At 44.1% G+C, this 19,234-nt stretch overlaps 1 protein-coding gene across 1 annotated transcript in view; it reads right to left on the reverse strand.

Annotated features, from left to right (window-relative positions):
- The window catches only part of ADAM12 (ADAM metallopeptidase domain 12), a 184,071-nt gene extending 167,366 nt beyond the window's left edge, over positions 1–16,705 (reverse strand). Inside the window, exon 1 of the mRNA XM_074908490.1 lies at positions 16,481–16,705. Coding sequence (XP_074764591.1) covers positions 16,481–16,598 — 118 coding nt within the window. The 5' untranslated portion in view covers positions 16,599–16,705. The remainder of the gene's footprint in view (positions 1–16,480) is intronic.
- Positions 16,706–19,234: the final 2,529 nt, after the last annotated feature.

Here is a 19,234-nt window from a genome sequence, read left to right on the forward strand (position 1 = left end):
AGATTTTATCAGGAGTATTTTCCTGTAATTAAGGTAAGAAATTAGCCCCAATCCCTGTTCTCCCATCTCGCTTCCCAGATGCGGCCACATTGGATCAGATTAAAAGTAGAAGTGGTGGTAGGAGGGGGGACAGTGCCCCAGGGGGTGTAACTGGGGCCTTACCCTCCCTGGGGTGAACAAACCCTGCGGTTGCATAACACAGGCTCCCTAAGGGCAGACAGTGACTCCAGATTGTCCCTCATGTCCTTCCCATTTCTGTGAGGGGGTCAGCTAGTCCTCACGCTTTGCCAGTTGGAGTCACAGCACAGATGTAACCACACGGTCTGGGGTTCCTGCAAGCTCCAGTGTACAGTTGTACTCCATTTTAACTAGTCTGTACTCCATTTTAACTACTCTGAACTGTGTACAGTTAGAAGTAGACTGAACAAAGCAGCCTCAGCATTTCTATATGGACATGCAAGGAGGTATGAAGTTCTGGGAACCCCGTAACATCAAGGAGGCACATTCTTATTAGTGGGAAAAAAAAAATAAAAAAAATCTGGAAGAGAATAGAAATTGTCATTGAAGTAATGCTCTACTCCTACACAGTCAGATGACTTCAATTCATACTACAATGTCAAAAAGCTATTTGCATGCAACATTTATCAAGTATTTTTTCTTCTCACTAAACATACTAATGGTATTGTGCCTGCGAAAGCAGAGTCCTAAAAAACGGTATTATAGTACAAGAGCTGGAAATGGTACTGAGAATAAATCTTAAAGAGAAGGTAGAGATGGCTTCCAGGTGCTGTGGGACAGTCAAAACACCGGCAGAGTTTGCCACACTCTTGACCTACCATCACACCAAGCCCTCTGGTGCACTTGTACCCCACGAGGATAAGACCTGAGTCTTCCCAGGTGCTCTAGAGATGTGTCCATCCTCCACTAAATGGAGAAAGGCCAACGTCACCTTTCTTCCTCCTTCCCCCCATTGCCTTTGTGCTAGGAGGTGCAGAGGGAAGGTGATGGGGCAGCGTTTCAGCAGCTAAACCATGGCTCAGGGCTGAGCTGTGTGGGAGAGAGAGGAGAGCTGTAGGGTCAGACCTGCCCCCAGAGCCCAGTGCTTGGTACTGCCATCCCAGCAACCTGACCCACCCTCTTGGGTCACACAGGATTCTCTGAGGATCAAGAGTTATGTTTTGAGCAGAATGACCCCAGTTTAGTCACTGTTAGAATTAGCTTAAAAACATCTATGTAGTCGTTATGGTTAGGCCGACGTGAGAGGAAGATAAGTTCAGTATTTTCCATCACGCTTTTAAAAATATGACACTTTCCCTGAAACACCAAAAAAGACTAAGATAAAGTATATTGGGGAGGAGGAAAGTTGCTTGTTATAAAGGTGTTGCTGTAGAGAAAAGGTTCTCACAGCACCCTCAGCGCAGCCCAAACTCATGTGACAGGGCTGAGTCTAGAAGGGATGCTCCAAACCTTGCACACGACTGGGTTCACCCCTGCAGAGGCAGGTGAGATACCATCTCATCTGCCTTGGAGGGTCTGGACAGACCCTCACAGTTCTTTGTTCTGATTATCAGGCATGAAGCTCCCTGCACAGAACAGAAATTTATGAAGCGTATCTCAGAGAAATGAGAAAAGTTTGGCTCTAGCCCCAATTTTTTTTTTTTTTTCTTGGCTCACTAGAACAGTCTCAACTCTATGAATTAAGTGACTCAGGCCCTTTTATTTTGTAGGATTTGCGTTCTGAAAGTTTCATGAGATCTAAATTTTAAGAAACCCTATGAGCATAGTTTTGCTCCCACGGATGCATTGTCTACATCGCTTCCACGCAGTCTTACACCATGGAGCTGCAGCTAGATATCAGGAAGCATCACAGTCTTTCTGGTATTCATGAATTTGAAACTTGCCTTTCTCGTTAATTCTGCAAAGCATTAACATCACAAGATTACCCAAAACAGAAGAAAAAGGGGAGGGGGAGGGATCAGCATTTGTACACAGATGTGTTACTCCCTCATTACATGGCATGGTCCAGAAAGTGCAACTGCTATAAAAACATCATGGGAAAAAGAAAAAAATATCTACATGAAGTGTGGTTCAATTTTGCCACTTCTATTTCATCACAAGAGTGATGCTTGTGGTGCATAACAAAGTATGGTTACAATGAGCAGATTTAATCTTATACACATGCTTATTTATCTGCACACTGAAAATGCATATTGTGCAGAAGTGTTGATAGTCTGGAGACAGACATCAAGACAGGTTTATAGGCAGCAGTTATATCTTTATTGGAAAAGACAATTTATTGGGGAGAAACAAAACAGAGAAGCTTCAGGGTTTGCAAACTCTTCTGAAGACATAGCATTTATAAAACACAAGACCATTTTCTGTCTAGTTGCTTTCCTTCAGCCAAATATTTTGCTGCTTATCTGAATGTTTTTATTTAAATTATTGGGTGTGACAAAAATCACAGCTTCCTGCAAGAGGCGTAGAAAGCACTGCAGCCCAGTCACGGGGCCTCAATCTAAAGAGCACTTGGGCACATGCTTAATATTATGCACTTGCTTAACTCCCGACTGTCCTCAGTGCACATTACAGTTTCTTTTGTAAATCAAATAACCATGTTTTCCTGATTTAAGGTCATTATATTTACATACTATGTATATTTCTGAAAGACTACAAAATAAAGAAACCTGTATGACTGATAGGTAAACTCTAGATTGGTCTTTAAATATAAAAGTAAGGGGAAAATAAAAAGGTAAATCCTTTCAATAGGATTCTGAAACCTGACTGCAAAGTTTCAAAGAACATGCTGCAGAAAGTAAGGGATCACAGCCAACGAAGAGCGACCCACACACATCCCTCTGAGATGGGAAAGGTGACAGCATCTGAAGGGCCACTGAGCCTGACTGAACAACAGGACATGGACAGAAGAGATTCTCCTAGTTGAGGAGAAAATAAACCGAACATAAAAAACATTAGAAGAGAGTCAGGTCCAAAAAATGTAGACAGAGAAACTGAAGCATGAAGGAAATTCTGAAAAAATGGGACAAAGAGATGGGCAGCCCCAGAGCAGCCCGAGCCTGAGCGGTGGCGTGGGGTCCTGGGTAGGTACAAGGGTGGGATGGCTGCTGGCAACCTCGGAGAGCCTTTGGCATGCATGGCCCTCACCTCAGGCAAAGCTGGGAACACCACAGAATTTATCCCAGTGGGGTTACTTCACTCAGTCTCTTGCACAAAGGCTGAACAAAAGACACTCCCAGTTTTCTCGGGCTGGTTTCGGGCCACCCATCTGTGAGGGTAAGCCCGGCCCTCCCAGAGAGCATCCGAGGGGCACCAGGAGAGGAGTGCAATGAGACCGGACTGGACATCTGCACTAACGAAGGGTTTCCATCACCTTGATCACATCCCGTGAGCTCCCAGGGCTGCAGTTCTTCATGTGCGCAGACGTGCTGGTATTTCCTCTCTGCCACTCTTCATCTCCTTTACCCATTTTCATTATGATTTCTTTGAAGCTGGAACCATTAGAGTTGTTTGCATTACATTAATAACGAGGCCTCTTCTCTATGGGGACTCTCGGTATTACAGCAATATAAATAGTGTAATAATTGAAATCAGAGAATTTAAATTTCGGTAACGTGTCATGAGAGGGGAAGAAAATCAGGCCATCTGTACTACCAGAAACTTTTATTAGACCCAGGTTTCCTATCTTTTGTGTCACATGCACCTACTTACTCACCTACTTATTTTCCATTTCAGTGAAATTCTGTCCAGTTCTTCCTGACGCAAGCTTGTCTCCCACTTTTTCACATGAAAAACTTCACAGTTGTGTCTGTTTTCTATTTTCAGCCTGCACTGAAGGTAATGCTTTTGATCCACAAGCAGCCCACAAGCTGATGTAGTGCCTTTTATTCTTTTTTTTTTTTTTTCAGTAATATAAAAGATACTTTGTAGAAATAGTGAGATGAGTAGATGTTATCTGTCAGTGACTTTTGTGTGGCTTAAATATTTTTCATCTGCCACGTACTTCTACAACTTTTCTTCTTTGCACGGTATCATATGAGGACTTGTTGGCAAAGAAGTTAAGAATAGTTTTCATCTTTTTGCTTTGTATTTCAGTTCCTCCAAGCTCTGTGCAAAATAAACTCCAAGCATGCAATGTGACATCTTTGTTTAACGGCCGCTGCCTCCTGAAGAAGTGCAGACACACTTCAAATTTGCATTTACTTAAAATTAATAAGCTTTTAGTAGGGCAGTGCAATTTATTTGTCCTTATGATAAACAAAAAGGTGAATGCTCTCAATAGCGAGTGGGTCTGGATAAAACGGGCTGAAGTGGAACGAGAAAAAGAAAATATTTCTCCAGCGGCACACCCCTGCCATCCTTCTAGTGATGGTTTTGCTCCCTGCTCCCCTGGCACGGCACAGGAGAGAGGAGTCAGACCTGGGGCAGTTTATAAATCCCATCCGTCTATTAACACGCAGATTTATAATAAACCAAACATATGACACCGTGTTTCCTTCCTGTGGTGGATATTCATGTCCTGGGAGTCCCATCCCCACGTCTTGTCCCACACATGTTAACATGATTCCATCAGGGTCCCCAGGCACCCAAGAGCTCTAATAGCCCCAGCATCCTCCTAAAGCCCAGCCCAGGGCTGACAGCCCCAGCAATCCCACTAAAGCCCAGCCCAGGGCTGACATCCCCAGTGATGCTGTGGGATGCCCATCTCCAGCCCAACTCCAGCCCCCTCCCCATCACGCTGCACCCAGACACTCTTTCTGTCTCCCACTGCAGTTACTGCCCAGTTATGAAAGTAATGGACACGGGGAGATTTAAAAAAAAAAAAAAAAAAAAAGCCTAAATTAAATTAAATCATATTATCCTTGTGTTACCTTTCATATTACAGCTGGGCTCAGCATTGTAAATCACAGCCTATCTACTTTTTCCTCTGCCACAAAACACCAATGCACCGGAATAATCTTAGGATAGAAAAGAATAATAGAACAGAGTAATCTTTCTGCAAACTGAAAACAGCTAACGGCACTGCTCTGTATCGCAGGGCTTTGGCAACACCGTGGAAGACAGAAAGGGCATACTTTACCCATTTCCCTCCTTGTTTTCTCCAGCTTCCTCAGCTTAGTGCAGTCAGTGGGTTCCATGATTTGGAGGGGCCGTTTCTTGCTACGGAGGATGGGCTGTGTACACGGCTGCATCCAGGACTCACTGGACCACTGGCAGTGAGTTTTGGGGCAGGGAACTGAGGCATCCCCGCAGGCCCTGCTGCCAGACGGCTTCCCCTATAGCCCAGGCTACCTCTGCTCTGTGCCACCAGCCCCAGCGAGCTGGGCAGGAGTCCCAACAGGGCCACCACTGCCTGCGCGGAGCCCCAGCACATGGGAAAGGGCTTTGTCTCTCCTACTGGTTGCTTTTCTCTCGCGTCTTATTTGGGACAACTCTTTTATCACCTCCAGACTCAAAATCAATTTTTTAAAAATAAAATTACCAGGTTTGCAAACTGAGAGAGGAGGACTGAGAATTAGCCCTTCAAGATGGGGGTGAACTTAGGAAATCAAGAAGGGAGTGAAACTACATAAGGAGTAGAGACTATCCACCAAGCACATCGCTAACCAACCAGGTAAAGGGAGGTTTCTACCAAGGTTCAGTAAGAAGATGTGTTAGGATCAGTTTTAATATTTCTATCAGCCACTTTTACTCAATGTGCACAAGTGTCCTCCTGAAACGCAGTGCTCCAAGTTAGGAGATGACATCTGCACAGAGAAGGACTAGAGTATGACAAAAGAATCCAGTAACCTGCAGGCTGGAGCAAAGGATTGAAACCAAGTAGTACAGAACGGAGGGTCATACCCTTAGGGACTAGTAAGTTTTCTGCTCTAAGCAGTAATCTTCAAACGCAAATGACACCGGAAAGACCCATACACGCTGTTCAGTGTAACACTGATGTCGGCTGAAGCAAAGGCAGTCCTGGAAGAATGCATCAAAAGAGGTGTTTCCAGTGAATATCAGATATTGAAGTTACTCCTGAGAGTCAGCGATAGAAGCACATCTGGAATAGTGTGGGCATTTCTCCTCACCTGCATTCACAAAAGATTAATTCAGCCTGGAGCTGGTGGATCGGAAAGGCTGCCAGGGTGAGCAGGGAAGTGGAAAGACTGAATTACAAGAAAGGAACTAAAAGAATTAGTTTGCATAATCTAGAAAACCAAAGATGACAGGACCCATGATTGTCTTTTAGCTTTATATACCTCTTGGTATTTATCTTGCCAGTGCTGATATATTTATAGATGGCAAGACTATAAAGTGGCTATACATAAAGTTAGATAGGATTGCAATGCAGAACTTCTGAGCAAAGAGGATCACATCCAGCTCTTGTGCATCAAGGGAAAAAAATAAAAATCAACTTCCTTTAAATGGAAATTGTTAACATTAGGACTCAGACTATATCATGCCAAAAAAAAAAAAAAAAAAAAAAGTATCAGCTATTCAACTATCTGGCCAAGGAGCAGGGACGTGTGCTCCCAGTCCTCTATTTCAGCTTCCAGCAAAATCCAAAACATTACCCAAGTTAAACATTATCCAGGCACAGATCTTGCTGAAACCACCTCCTAGAATGGTACCCATTCTGTTTGAGGCAGGAAAAATAAGAAATTGTCACTTATTAATATAACAAAAATGCAAATTATAATAATATCTGATAAAAAATAAGAAAATGCTGCAAAATAAACCAGTACAAAATTTCCAGTGCATAATGGTTAAAGAAAGAAAACCCATTAACTTGCAGAGGGTTAAATAAGCAATAGTTTGCCTTAAAGCCAACCGTCCATCCATCTTAAATTTTGCGCTAGCCACCAGATAAAAACACAGACACCCTCTCAAAAGAAAGGGCAAAAATCAGAAACTCCACCACCACTGATAAGGTACTTCTCATTATCCCACTAACAGCACTTACACAGCTTTAAAAAAAACCCCAGCACATAACATGCCAGACTCTGCCCTCATCTGTATGCAAGCACAAAAGTCTGGGCAAGATTTGACTGTGCATAAAATAAAAATCTTATCTCTTGCAGTAAAGTTCTTATTAGTTCAAAATCTTAAATTATTTTTCCAACTAACCTTTGCACATATAATACATTGATTCTCTGTACAAAATCTAGTAAAATTAGTCTTTTCATGGCATGCCTGGAAAATAATTATTTAAAAAAAAAAAAAAAAAAAAAAAAAAAAGGCAAGCCACCTAACTAAACACAAAGTTTTACTTGTTTTCTCACTCCTCCCCCCATTCCCAAACCTAAGACCTCAGGCATTTAAGCACAAGTAACTTTTGGAAAACAACTAATTCCGCAGATCTTCTTGGGCTTCAATCTTGTCTCTTCCTTCACATTGCAAAATTACTACTCATGTGTAAATTTCTGAAAACATCATAAGTCAGCAAAGGTCTTTGATGAGCCTGAGGACAGGCAGCAGCAAGACGACTCCACGCAGTCCTGAATTTAATTTTCTGTTCTTTGAGTTTCTAATGGAGAAAGATCGCCTCTCCAGCTTGACAGGTCTGTCAACTCTGAACTGATCTCTGTGTGACTTTGCAGCATGTCCACTTGATCTTTCACACTAAGCAGCTTCACGAGCACCGAGTGCTCAGATGAGAAACATGAGTCGGAGGTGCACCGATCCCCTTTAACTAAACAGCATTAAAAACATGCTTTTTAATATTTCAGTTTTATAATTCTAAGAACTACCTCCTGTCATCACTTGCTCTTGCATGAGTTATTCCTTTCCTAAATCTAATTCTGCTGATGAAATAATCTGCGACAGGAAACAGCCCTTCCCTCCCCCACAAAATCCTATAAACTCCACGGAAAAAGTCACATGTTCAACATTTTAATATGGACATAGGAGTGGAAGCTGAAATTTGAAGGTAACTTGCTGTTCTTCTCCACTAAAGGCTCTGCGGTCAGTGTCACTGCGCGACCAGCTGAACAAACTAACGACACATTTTAAGGCGAAAAATAGAGAGGGGGAAAAAAAAAAAAAAGAAAAATAAAATGTTCATTGTGGAACATACCCCCTAAGCAGTTGGATCATCTTAATCTTCAAGCTTCTGTAATACAACTGTTGGAAGGCTCTAAGTCTGCGCACAATAAAGTGCTTTATTCAGGGAACCATATGACTCCATCAGTCATTCAAGCACATGTTTGGCACAGATTGAAAGTGAAAAGCATAGCTAAGTCAAATATTTCAAAACTGAACTTGTCTTTCTAACACACATGGTTTATATATTGGTGTAATATCTATATAACTTTTCAGTCCTCGTACACGGTAATGTCATGGCGAACGTACAAAATGATGTCTGCTGTGCCAGGCAGCACCGCGCTCCTTGGGAGTAAACACATGCCAAAAAGCCATTTACTAGAAAATTAAAAGGGAACTATCACACTTGACAGGTCCTCAAGAAAACTGTAAAAAACAGCTTTTGTTCATTCTAATTCTTGAATATCTATTTCTCAAATCAGGATGCCACACCATTCTTCACTGGAGAGCTGCGCTGTAACAAATCCAGGACAGCCTTCCTCATCATGCGCCCGAGATCTGTCTCCTCTCTGCAGATGAAATATTGCTCATCATCCAGAGTTACTCCTGCTGATGCAAATGCGATTAACGCAATCTTGGGAGAGCACAGCGTGATTAAAGCATAAGTAATGTGAGAAGGATTTGGGCTCTCATTATACAAAATACATATTGAAATGCACTCAAGGAAAGAAGCCAGTGTATCTCAATATCCTCCCTGTTCTCGAGAACAAAATGTGACAAGTGGAGTTTTGAGAACAACATTTGCCATTGACTGCAGGAGGGGGCAGGGAGACTGCAGAACTTTTCAAATAGCGAAAACTAAGCCTTATTACGTGTATAGAATATATACATAAACTGTATTTGGGAAACAGCTGTCCAGCCTCATTTGTGATGTTATATTTGACTGAAGAATTACTATTCAGGACCAGTCCAAAGACAGAGTTGTCGTCTTTTTTTTTTTTTTTTTTTTCCCCTCTAGAAGAGAACGTTTCAAAATATGAGAGAAATGAAACAGTGAAGCATTGAACCAGAGGACATTTCAGCACACCAGGTGATGGGAATGTGTCAAGAGGTTCCCCCCATGGAAGAGCTCAGCTCCTGGAGTTCACAGAAGAGGGCAAACTGTAAATGCAAGATTCAAACCCAAAGCAGCTTTTGAAAAGTAAGTGACATAATGGCTTAGGAGAACTCCTGTCCTCTTGCTGCAAATCCTGGTTTAAGCTTGCTTCTGTTCTAAGTCCTGATGCACACCACATAAATTGGCCCAGTCATTCTTTCTCAGGAAAACTATCAGGAGAGGACTAATAACAGGTGAAAAATATTGAGGGTTGCACAATGCCTTTCCCACAGGTATTTCCAGGATGCCATAGTACGGGATGTCCCATCTTATCTCAGCCTCTCCCCAGCATAACATCTGCTTCTTCCTCCCCTGCTGCTCCTTCCCCAGTGGACCCAGTCCCAGAGATTCTCATTTTGATTATAAACTCGGCATCAGTGAGGCAGCACTTAACAAAACCACTTATTGAAGTAGAGAAATAATAACCTGTGCTTTACAAGCACAGGCACAACTAATCCACAGAGCTCCAATGTCAGAGAAAAAAAGGTACTGAATATATTCACTTTTCAGCAATGAGTCCACATAATTACACAAAAATCCAGCCCCAGCGTCCCTCTCCAGCTCCTCCCCTCCAAACCTTCAAGAAAGGTGACTTTCCACTGAAGGAAGTTCAAAATTACTCCCCAAACTACAGTTTCCTCTCGGTCTTTTAAAAGGTACCGTACAATCCTTTTCTCCAGTGATTTCCCAGCCTCCCTCACTGAGTACAAGGAACCCTTAGCATAGCTGTATCGAGGGATGTTCCTTCCCATTTACAATCATCAGAGAAAGGAACTACTGAGTGGGAGTTTGAGTTGTGCTCGTCGCACACACACACGAGCACAAATCATCCCTTTGGATGTTTGCTGGGAAATCTCACTGAAAACACAGCGAATCCAGCAGAAGCAACTTTCAGTATTAATTTAGGTAAAGATGCATGGGAATGATTTGTAGTTCTTTCCCCGAGTCTAGCAGATGAGCTACTGGGCTGCAGAGATAGTATCATATCCATCATGTGCTTCTGTCTGTCTGTCTGGGGAATACCTGCTACCCGCATTACACAACAGCAGAAAAAAAAACCATTAACTGCACCTGTACTAACATGAGCTGTCACTGAAGTCTGTCTTCCTATTTTTTGAAACATGAATGAACAGAAAACGGAGTCACTTAATGTTCTTGAAGCCACCTATCCTGCTCAGGTTTATGTCTGTGACCTTACAATAAATGTCACCATAAGCATTGGATCGGTCCGTAACTCCTGACTTTCACAGGCTTCTTCACGAGATGAGCTACAGGAGTAATGAACATTTATTTTTATTGTTTCCTCAGGGCAGGATATCTTCCCAGGTCACTAACACAGCTTTGCTTATCTAGCCTACACATCCTCTGGTCCTGTCAAGCAGATTTTAAATGAACAGCACAGAACATCAGCACCAGGTTGTACAAAGGAGCCAGATTCATGGAGGCGAGACAACTCATCCCAGCTGAGGATCAGACCCACAAACGAGGAACACGCATGACACAAAATAAATAGACAAGCTCTTTCTTTGTAAAGTGTGAAGATTTAGTGCCCCTGCACTTTCCCCTCAACCACAAGCGTTTACCCGAAGTGTCTCTTCAGTGGGGTGCATTTTCCTCACTTAAAAGGTAATAGATGAAGAAATAAATAGTATTTCACTTGGAATGCTTACCTCATGCTTTAAAAACTGTGTCAGAACACAAGAATGGTTTTTAACCTGGGTGCAGTTTTATGATCTCCAATCCAAAAAGGAACATGGATCAGCAGTGAGATGCTGCATCCTTCCCTGTAAACTGCAGAGGCCACGTTTTATTCTCAGCTATAGCTCTGTCCCCGCTGTGTGCTCAGTGGCAGAAAAGGAATGCAATATAGACTTAAATAATCTGGACTAAACAGTTCTCCTCTAATCGTTGATGTAACAGGATCTTCAGCACTTTACCACTGCTGCATACAGACAGTGTATTCAGTGCTGCTGAATAAAGATATTGGGGATGTTCATCTCCACGCATGATCAGGCCCACATGTTCACCTTAATAAATGTAGAATTACGATGATTTTTTTGGTCTTAATTTTTACATGACTATATCAAAACAAAATCCCATGAACACTTGGATTCGGTGAAGTTCATATCCTAATATTTTCTTTCAGAGGTAAGCAGTCACACAATCTTGCTTGATCAGCTGTTTTCAGAATTAGAACACATTAAATAGAAGCAAGAAAACAGCAAACTTTCACCGTTGTCAGAAGAAGGTTTATCACTTAATACATGACATACTCCGTTGGACTAAATTTACAGGGACTGACACAGTTCCTCTTAACATATCTCAAAAGAAACTAGTTAAAGATTTTTTTGTTCCGAATTCTGCGCCCAGCTGTGTATTATCCAGCATGGTTAACAGGCCATGAAACATTTTACTTCTTGCCTTATTAGATCATAGAGTTTGGACAAGAAAGAATGTGTTCATCTAATCAATGGTTACACCATGTTGACCTTGTGAATGGACAACCCCTCGCCCCTAATCTAACAAAGTATTTCTCATCCTAGCTCCAAGTCATGGAAAGCAGCAAACTCATTCAAATGGGGTGAAAAAAAAATTAATGAAACACCTCCAAGTGATTTAACAGAGTCAGCATTTCTGATTAGATGATTTTCTAAAGCACCAATGTCAACATCACACTCAATGTCAACATAGTCTCAAACTCTTGTGTGACACTAAAAAGAAAGGGGTCAACATCCTAGAGCAGAGGTGTCCTAAGAAGCAAAACCTCTTCTCAGTGTGATACGTTTTGACAGAAAGATAAAAAAATTTATTGAAGCACTTTGTTCTGTGTTAGCCAGAAACAAAAGGGATTGTCCTTTTGGACTGCAATGTCCTACCAAGAATCAGCTTCAACCCTCTAACAGACTTACTCCAGCTGTGGATTTTTAATTTAGTTTGTCATAGATTTGCCCTAGAGACTCAGCAGGGCCTAAGAGAAGCCTCTGCAGGTGTGATTTAGGCCTTTAGTACTATAAAATTGTGGACATGATGCGCTTTTGTCCTAGGAGTAATCTGAAAAGCTACTTGAAATACAAGTACAATGTGCATGCAACAGGAAGAACAAAATCTGAGATGATGTGGAATAAAACACAAGAACTTGTAGAGGGGAAAAAAAAAAACCCCATCAGATAAAGGGATTAAATGAAAAAACCCTCCAATATGAAGAGCATGAAGGGCGTGCCTCGCAGAGCGGGGGAGAGCCTGCTGGTTTTGCAGAGCCTGGCCACATAAACGTAGCAGCATTTCTGACCTAACTCCAAACACCCTAGAAATGTCCACTTCTTGCTTTACAACTCTCACAGCAAAAGCCAAGGCAACACCCCACCCCATCGGCAGTCTCCAAAAGCCAGGCTCTCAGACAGGAGGCCTGGCAGCACCCCCAGCAGAAGCCGGGCTCTTAAAACACCCAGGACACGCGCTGCTCGCCTCCGAGACCACAGCCCCGGAGCACGAACTGGGCTGCGCAGAAGGATGCACATGAATCCTAATAAAACACAGCCCAGCTGGAATCCTCAGACAATTTGCACTGGCAATGTGAGAGATGTTAGAAACCTAGGGACCACTAGTGATAAATCTGTCAGGATTAGGATATGCGAGGTCTGAACAAGGCTGGTGGTGGACCAAATAAACTTTTACATGAATCCAGCCTGCCTAAAAAAGAATTTCATGATCAATAGCATCGGCAGCCGCTGAGAGCCTGAGTGGAAGTAACAGATAAACACGGCCCTGATCCACTGCAGTCACTCATGTGCTGTTAAAAAAGTGCCACCGGGGCAGCCGCTGCGCTGTGTGTGGGATGAAAAGCTGCCCAAAACACAGCCTGTCAATCACTGCTTCAAGGATGCTCTTTGTGGCTGGCTGGAGACCTTTCCAAAAATCGCAAGGAAAGCAAGAGAAGAGAAACTCAACAAAACACCAGCAAACAACGCAGCAGCTCCCCAGCAAGCGGGAGAGTTAACGATGCGAACATGATTTGAAGAGTGGGCATAATAACCTCAGCTGGTTGCTTTGGCAGGGATCTGTGGAGCCCTGTGGACAGTGACAGCTCATGCCAGGCTGTCTGCAGGGGACCTGATAGGGATAATCATCAGACAAGAAGATGATTATACACAGACTGTAAATATCTGCCACAAACCCTGGAAGAGTTTGAAAGAAGACAGTGTTTGAAAGTAGGCTCCAAAACACAGAATGTGCTGGAGAGATCAGGCTTAGAGCAAGAGAGAAGGGAAGATTTCTTCATCTCTGATTTATTTCCATTACAGCCAATGCAGTTGCAACCAGTAACAAAACTAAATTCTGACAAAAAACTATTTTAATGGAGGATAAAGACTTCTCAACTGAAATTTTAGGATTTGCATTTTTCCACTGTTCTTCAGCTAACACCTAATATCCAAAAGAGATTTAAGAGTTTCCACACACACACTACCATGGAGTTTATACACCATCACTGTCATTATCTGCCCTGCAGATACAGGAAGGCCTCAACTCTGCAAAAAGCTTATACAGATGTAGATTTCTGGGCATTTGACTAAATCTATAAGATTAGATATTATCCTACTAGTTATCCTCCACCAGGACAGCAAAGTTAATTTTGCTTTGTTAAGTCTGGTACTTCAGTCAGTTTTCCTTTTTGTCCATGTGGTCCTTGAGCCAGCACCCAAGAGCTAGCAATACTGAAAAGTGGAAAAGGCAACTGTAAGAACGTAAAACTTGGAAAGGAAACTAAAAGTGAGCAGCAAGGCTACTCTTATGTTATCTAGCCCATAACCTGATATCTGTTCAATACTAGAGTTGTTACTAGGGCAGTCCCACATCAGGCATGTCTCTTGCCACATTTCAAACCTAGTTTTCAAGGCGTATCGTAACTTAAACTTCTGTTTTAATCACTAAGCCTGTGTTTATGTAAAAATTGGGATGTCCTGGCAGCACCTCAAATCACTAACACCAGGCCCAGAGCAGGCACGGCAGTAAAGCCAGCTGAGATAGAAGTTGCAGAGCTTCAAAACGCCCGGTCAAGATGTGTGCCAGCACAGCTAAGAGGACTTTTCATCACTGGGCAGCTTCGCCGGGTCTAGAAACACGCGGCTGTAACTTTCAGCACCTCTGCGACCAAGAAAGCAGCACATGCTCTGGCAAAGCTAAAGCTGTTCTCTACTTCCACAGGAAAAAAAAAAAAAAAAAAATCAAAAACCAACGGAATTAAAGGAGAGGATGCTCGCTGAGCACACTGGCTGCAGATACAAAAGAGCAAGTTATAGACATGTTATGGAAAGCAGAGGAGTTGGAGAGGTGTAGGAAGGCAAACCCAAAACCCAGCTGAGCTGCAAGGGCCAGCAAGCACCATCGTCACTCGAGCTTAGACAGCCACAAATGGGCACCGTAAAGATGAGCAGCTGACACAAACCTAGCCCTGATGAATTAAACTCTCTGTAAACACGACCTTAGAGGTTCAGCTTGGCTCTTAGGGAATCCCAAAAAACTGGTAACAGGATTTCCATCTCCACGTACCATTCCACTCTCTCATCTGTATGCTAGAGCTAAGCCACCTACAGTTTGCCCTCAGACTGTAGGGACAACTCCTTTGAGGGATGTTAATTTCTTCATTTCCATCGTATGGGAATGCTTGAAGCACCTTGCCGCACACTTTCCCAAATGTGCAGTCAGGTTTACCCTCTGTCCTAGAACACCTCCAAAACACAGGGTGGCCTGGCCGGAGTGGCTCCTGGGCTCAGAGAAGGGGGACGTGCTGCCTCGACCCACACAAACCCTCCCAGGCAGAGGGAACAGCCACAGGGGAACCAGGGACCTATTTCTCCTCACCTACCTGAGAATTTCTGCAGCCTTAATCCCCCATATGCTGACCTGGTGTAAATGCAAGTGTTGACAAAGAGAAATTAAGACCCCTCACCAAGGCAAAGCAAAGCTTCAGCTCCTGCTAATTCATTAGCATAAATTCTAGGGGGGTTAATTAAATGCAACAACTTGGTTGGGCTACCCTAAGATTTCAATGTGCCGGTTAACATGATAAAAGTACATCTTCATCTTTCTCTTAGCAAGTCCAGAGCTAAAGTCCCAGTGAAAGTCGCTGCGCATAAATTTGGAGACAAGCAAACATTTACAAAGTTTAAAGTTACCATGAAAAAAAAAAAAAAAAAAAAAAAGAGACCCGAGACAAGAGTTTGTAGTAACACACAGGGACACACGCGCTCTTCAGCGCTGTTACATATATTTATACAAGAGAATCTCCCTTCCTCTCTCCCATAAAATATGCATTGTCAGCTGCTGCTTAATGAAGAGGACAGGGCCTGAGCCCTCCACTGATTCCCAAATAAGCCCCAGAGCTGCCGGACAAAGAGACAAGTCATTTTTTTCTAGGCTGTTCCCCCCGCCGTCTGCAACGTGGACAGCAGAGAGCCAGTACTGCAAACCACCTTTAAAACCGCATCCCTGCGCCCCGGCTTGTGTTCGCTCCCTCTGGATGAACAGTGCGGCCAGTAAACTTTCACCCAGCGAGGCCGCTCTTACCGCCAGCGTTTGGCTTTTGCAGGCGATTCCTCCCGCCTGGAAACAAGACTCTGAACTCTGACAAGACTCTCAAACCCTGAATTCAGCCCCAGCCCGCGGGGGGGTGTTTGGGGGACCCCCCTCCCCGGCCATACCTGCCGCAGCGGGGACCCCACAGGACACCCCCCCACACACCCCGGGAGCAGCTCCCCCCAACCCGGGGGTCCCCAGCTCCCCCCCCCCCCGGGGCAGGGAGGGGGTTTGGGGGTGTCGGGGGCTGCACAGCGGAGTTTTTTTTTTCCGGGAAGAGCTTGGAAGTCCTCAAAGTCCTCAGGCCGCGCAGGGGAGCGGGAGTTACGCGGTCTCAGAGCGGCGTGGCTCCGCGTATCCACAGCCGGGACGTCCAGGCTGTGTGTGTGTCCCCCCCCATCCCATCCCATCCCATCCCATCCCATCCCATCCCAACCCATCCCATCCCAACCCATCGCACCGCGGGGCACCGCGCAGAGCGGAGCTGGAACGGGGAAAGGCGGGGGGGGGGGGGGGGGGGGGAGAGGCGCAAAATAAGCGGCGGGAGCATCCGGGGGAAGCGGCCCCCGCGCAGCCGAGCGCGGCTGGGGGCGCGCACTTTGTTCAAGGCATTTCTGTGTTGCTCGTCCCCTTAAAATGGAGCGTCGGGTGAGGAAGTATTTCAAGGAAAAAAAAAAAAAAAAAATGTATATCCATAGATCGTGAACTTACCTTGAGCTCTGGGTGATGCTAAAAAGAGCCAGCTGAGGCTGAGCAGCAGCATGGAAACGGGGGCTGGGGGGTGCGGAGGAGGGAAGCGCTGCTGCTCTGCATGGAGACGCTTTGACATCTTAGCCCAGACTGAGGGAGACAAACTTTCATCAGCTGGGGCTGGAGAGCAGCACCATAATATACAGTTACAGAGAGGAGCGAGCTGGGACTCAGGATGTGAGAGATTTCCTGCATGCAGTTAACTCCAAAACCCCTCCTGCTCCTGCATGAGCTGCTGATGAGTTGGGCTCTGCTTTCTTAGGGAAGAAAAAAAAAAAAAAAAAAAAAAAAAAGTTGTGAGTTTGTTTTTTTTCTTTTAAAGAGGTTTGGATTTTTTTTTTTTTTTTTTTTTTTTTTTTTGGCAAGGAAATTTCTGTTGACCGTTGCAATAAATGAGCAGCTTGTCCATGCTGGCTTGTGCTCCTCAGCATGGAACAAACGAGCCCCTCTGTGGGGTCCCACCACCACGTAGGCAGCGCTGAGCACCATGCAGATTTGGGGGACTCTGGGGTCCCCCCCTGGCCCCCGCAGCAGCTCGCTCCCCCCCAACCTCCCCATCTGCCAAGGTTTCCCCATTTCTGCTGCACACTCAGCCCTGGCTGCTTCCTCTGGAAAGTCATCTGCATACGTTAGAGCTCGGGGATTATTTATTGGTTTCATAATTATTTCAGAGTTGTTTCTGGTGCCTCCAACTTATTTTATATTGTTGGGGTTTTTTAAAGAAAAAAAAAATAACAAACACACCCACAGAGTTGCCAGATGCATTTTTTAAAATCTTCCTCATTCAAATTATTATTACTGACTGTCTGGGAGAATAACCAAATACAGATCATCTATTCCTTAACCTAGCACCAAAATACATATAATGCCCACATGTTGCACAGAATGCTGTAGAGCAGTAAAAAGAAAAAAAGAAAAAAAAAAAAAAAACAAACCAAAAAACCCCAAACAAACCCTAATCCTGTAAATCCTCACAGACTTTTATTGTGTGGTTTTATTTTTTAATTCATTAAGATTCTTCCCAAATCTCACTGTTTGGATATTGATACTTAATTCTGCAGATTGGCCCCATGTTCCTTGTGCATGAAACAGTTGGCAAAACTGGCCTGATGTGTGTCTGTACGCCAGCATGCACAGCAGCCATGCAATCCTGCTTAAAAAATTGATTTTGGAACCACAAATTTGATTCTGTTTCTGGAGCAGGGGCTGGTAGCTATTCATAGTGATCTGGACTATTCCTTTCCCTGGTTCAGAGGATAAATGAGGCAGCAGAAACTCAATGGGTGCAAAATGCTGCAGTTCCCAAGCTGGAGCCCTGCACCACATCTGCTTCGCGGCGTCGACAGCATCTCTGAACCTCCCCAGGGACAGCCCCATCCCCAGAATAACGGATCACCTCAGCACAAGGTGACATTGTGATAATCTCACATCATCTCAGCACAAACCAGCCCGGAAAAGAGCTGGGGTTGTGAATGTGCTGGGTTTGGGTGTGTGGCAGCGGTTCTGGGAGCAGGGGAGGGGGCTACAGGGGGGGCTCCTGGGAGAAGCTTCTCAAAGCTCCCCCAGCTTCAAGTCAGACCCCCCCCTCTGGTCGAGGCCAGGCCAATTAACGATGGTGGCTGCGCCTCTGTGATAATTTATTTAAGAAGGGAAATCTGGGAGGAGGAGTGGGAGTTGTGAGGAGGATACCTGTGTGAACACAAGGTCAGGGGCAGAAAGGAGGAAGGGGAGAGGTGTGCTGGAGCAGAGGCCCCCTGTATCCCCTGTGAGATGGCAGGTCACTGGAGGGGCAGAATTAAATCGATATTCTTTTTCTTCCCCTAATAAGTCTGGCTTTCACTCTCTGTCTTTCACCTGTGACCATAATGGGTGAGTCATCCCTCCCTATCTTGATCTCGATTCCCAAGCCTTTGGCTTTATTTTTCTCTTCTTCAACGTTCCTGAGAGGGAAGGGGGGAGAGAGTGGCTGCGTGGTGCTTAGTTGATTCTGCGCTCAAATCAGGACAGTGAAGCATATGCAGAAAGGGCTTTTATCAGCTGCTTTTCTTCACATTTTCTCCCCTTACCCCTTCTGCCTAAAACTAAATCCATGGATTCACCTCCAGTTGCTCTGAATTTTGAACTCTGCCTACATTTGCCCCTCAAGTCTCACCTCAGCAGCACATGTTTTCTTCATCATGCCCCTTCCCAGGAAACCCCCAGCCTTGCGAGCAGTTGGAGACTATCCAATGTACAGCTTTAAATGCCCAAATGCTAATTTTTTCCTACTTAGCCATTATCAGTTAGATTTTAACAGCTACAGTCAGCAACATTTCATCCCTTAAAATATAAACTAATGAACTCTTATCGACTATCTCATTAAAGACATACGTGCTCCACACAACACAGTGGTTAAAAACGTTAACATTGTTTGTGGAAGGCCACCATAAAAGCCATCTTTATTCTTTGATGGTATTTTCCCCATTAAAAAAATCAGTCAAAGGGAACTAAAGACTTCTAAATAGAGATTTGATAATCCCACATGGCTTTTCATTTAAATGGCATTTTTATTTTGAATAACAATATTTGCTAACAGAGTGTGTGGAGCCACTTATATCTTGGTTATTCACTAGCATCAATGAACCAGGTATTCTCAGAGTTCCTCCTCCTTCCCCCAATACTTAACCAGAAAGGAACACTTGCATTTTACCACACTAATTTTACAGGCTTGAAGTT

This window comes from Athene noctua, chromosome 5 (genome assembly GCF_965140245.1).
Source record: "Athene noctua chromosome 5, bAthNoc1.hap1.1, whole genome shotgun sequence".
Taxonomy (NCBI): Eukaryota; Metazoa; Chordata; class Aves; order Strigiformes; family Strigidae; genus Athene; species Athene noctua.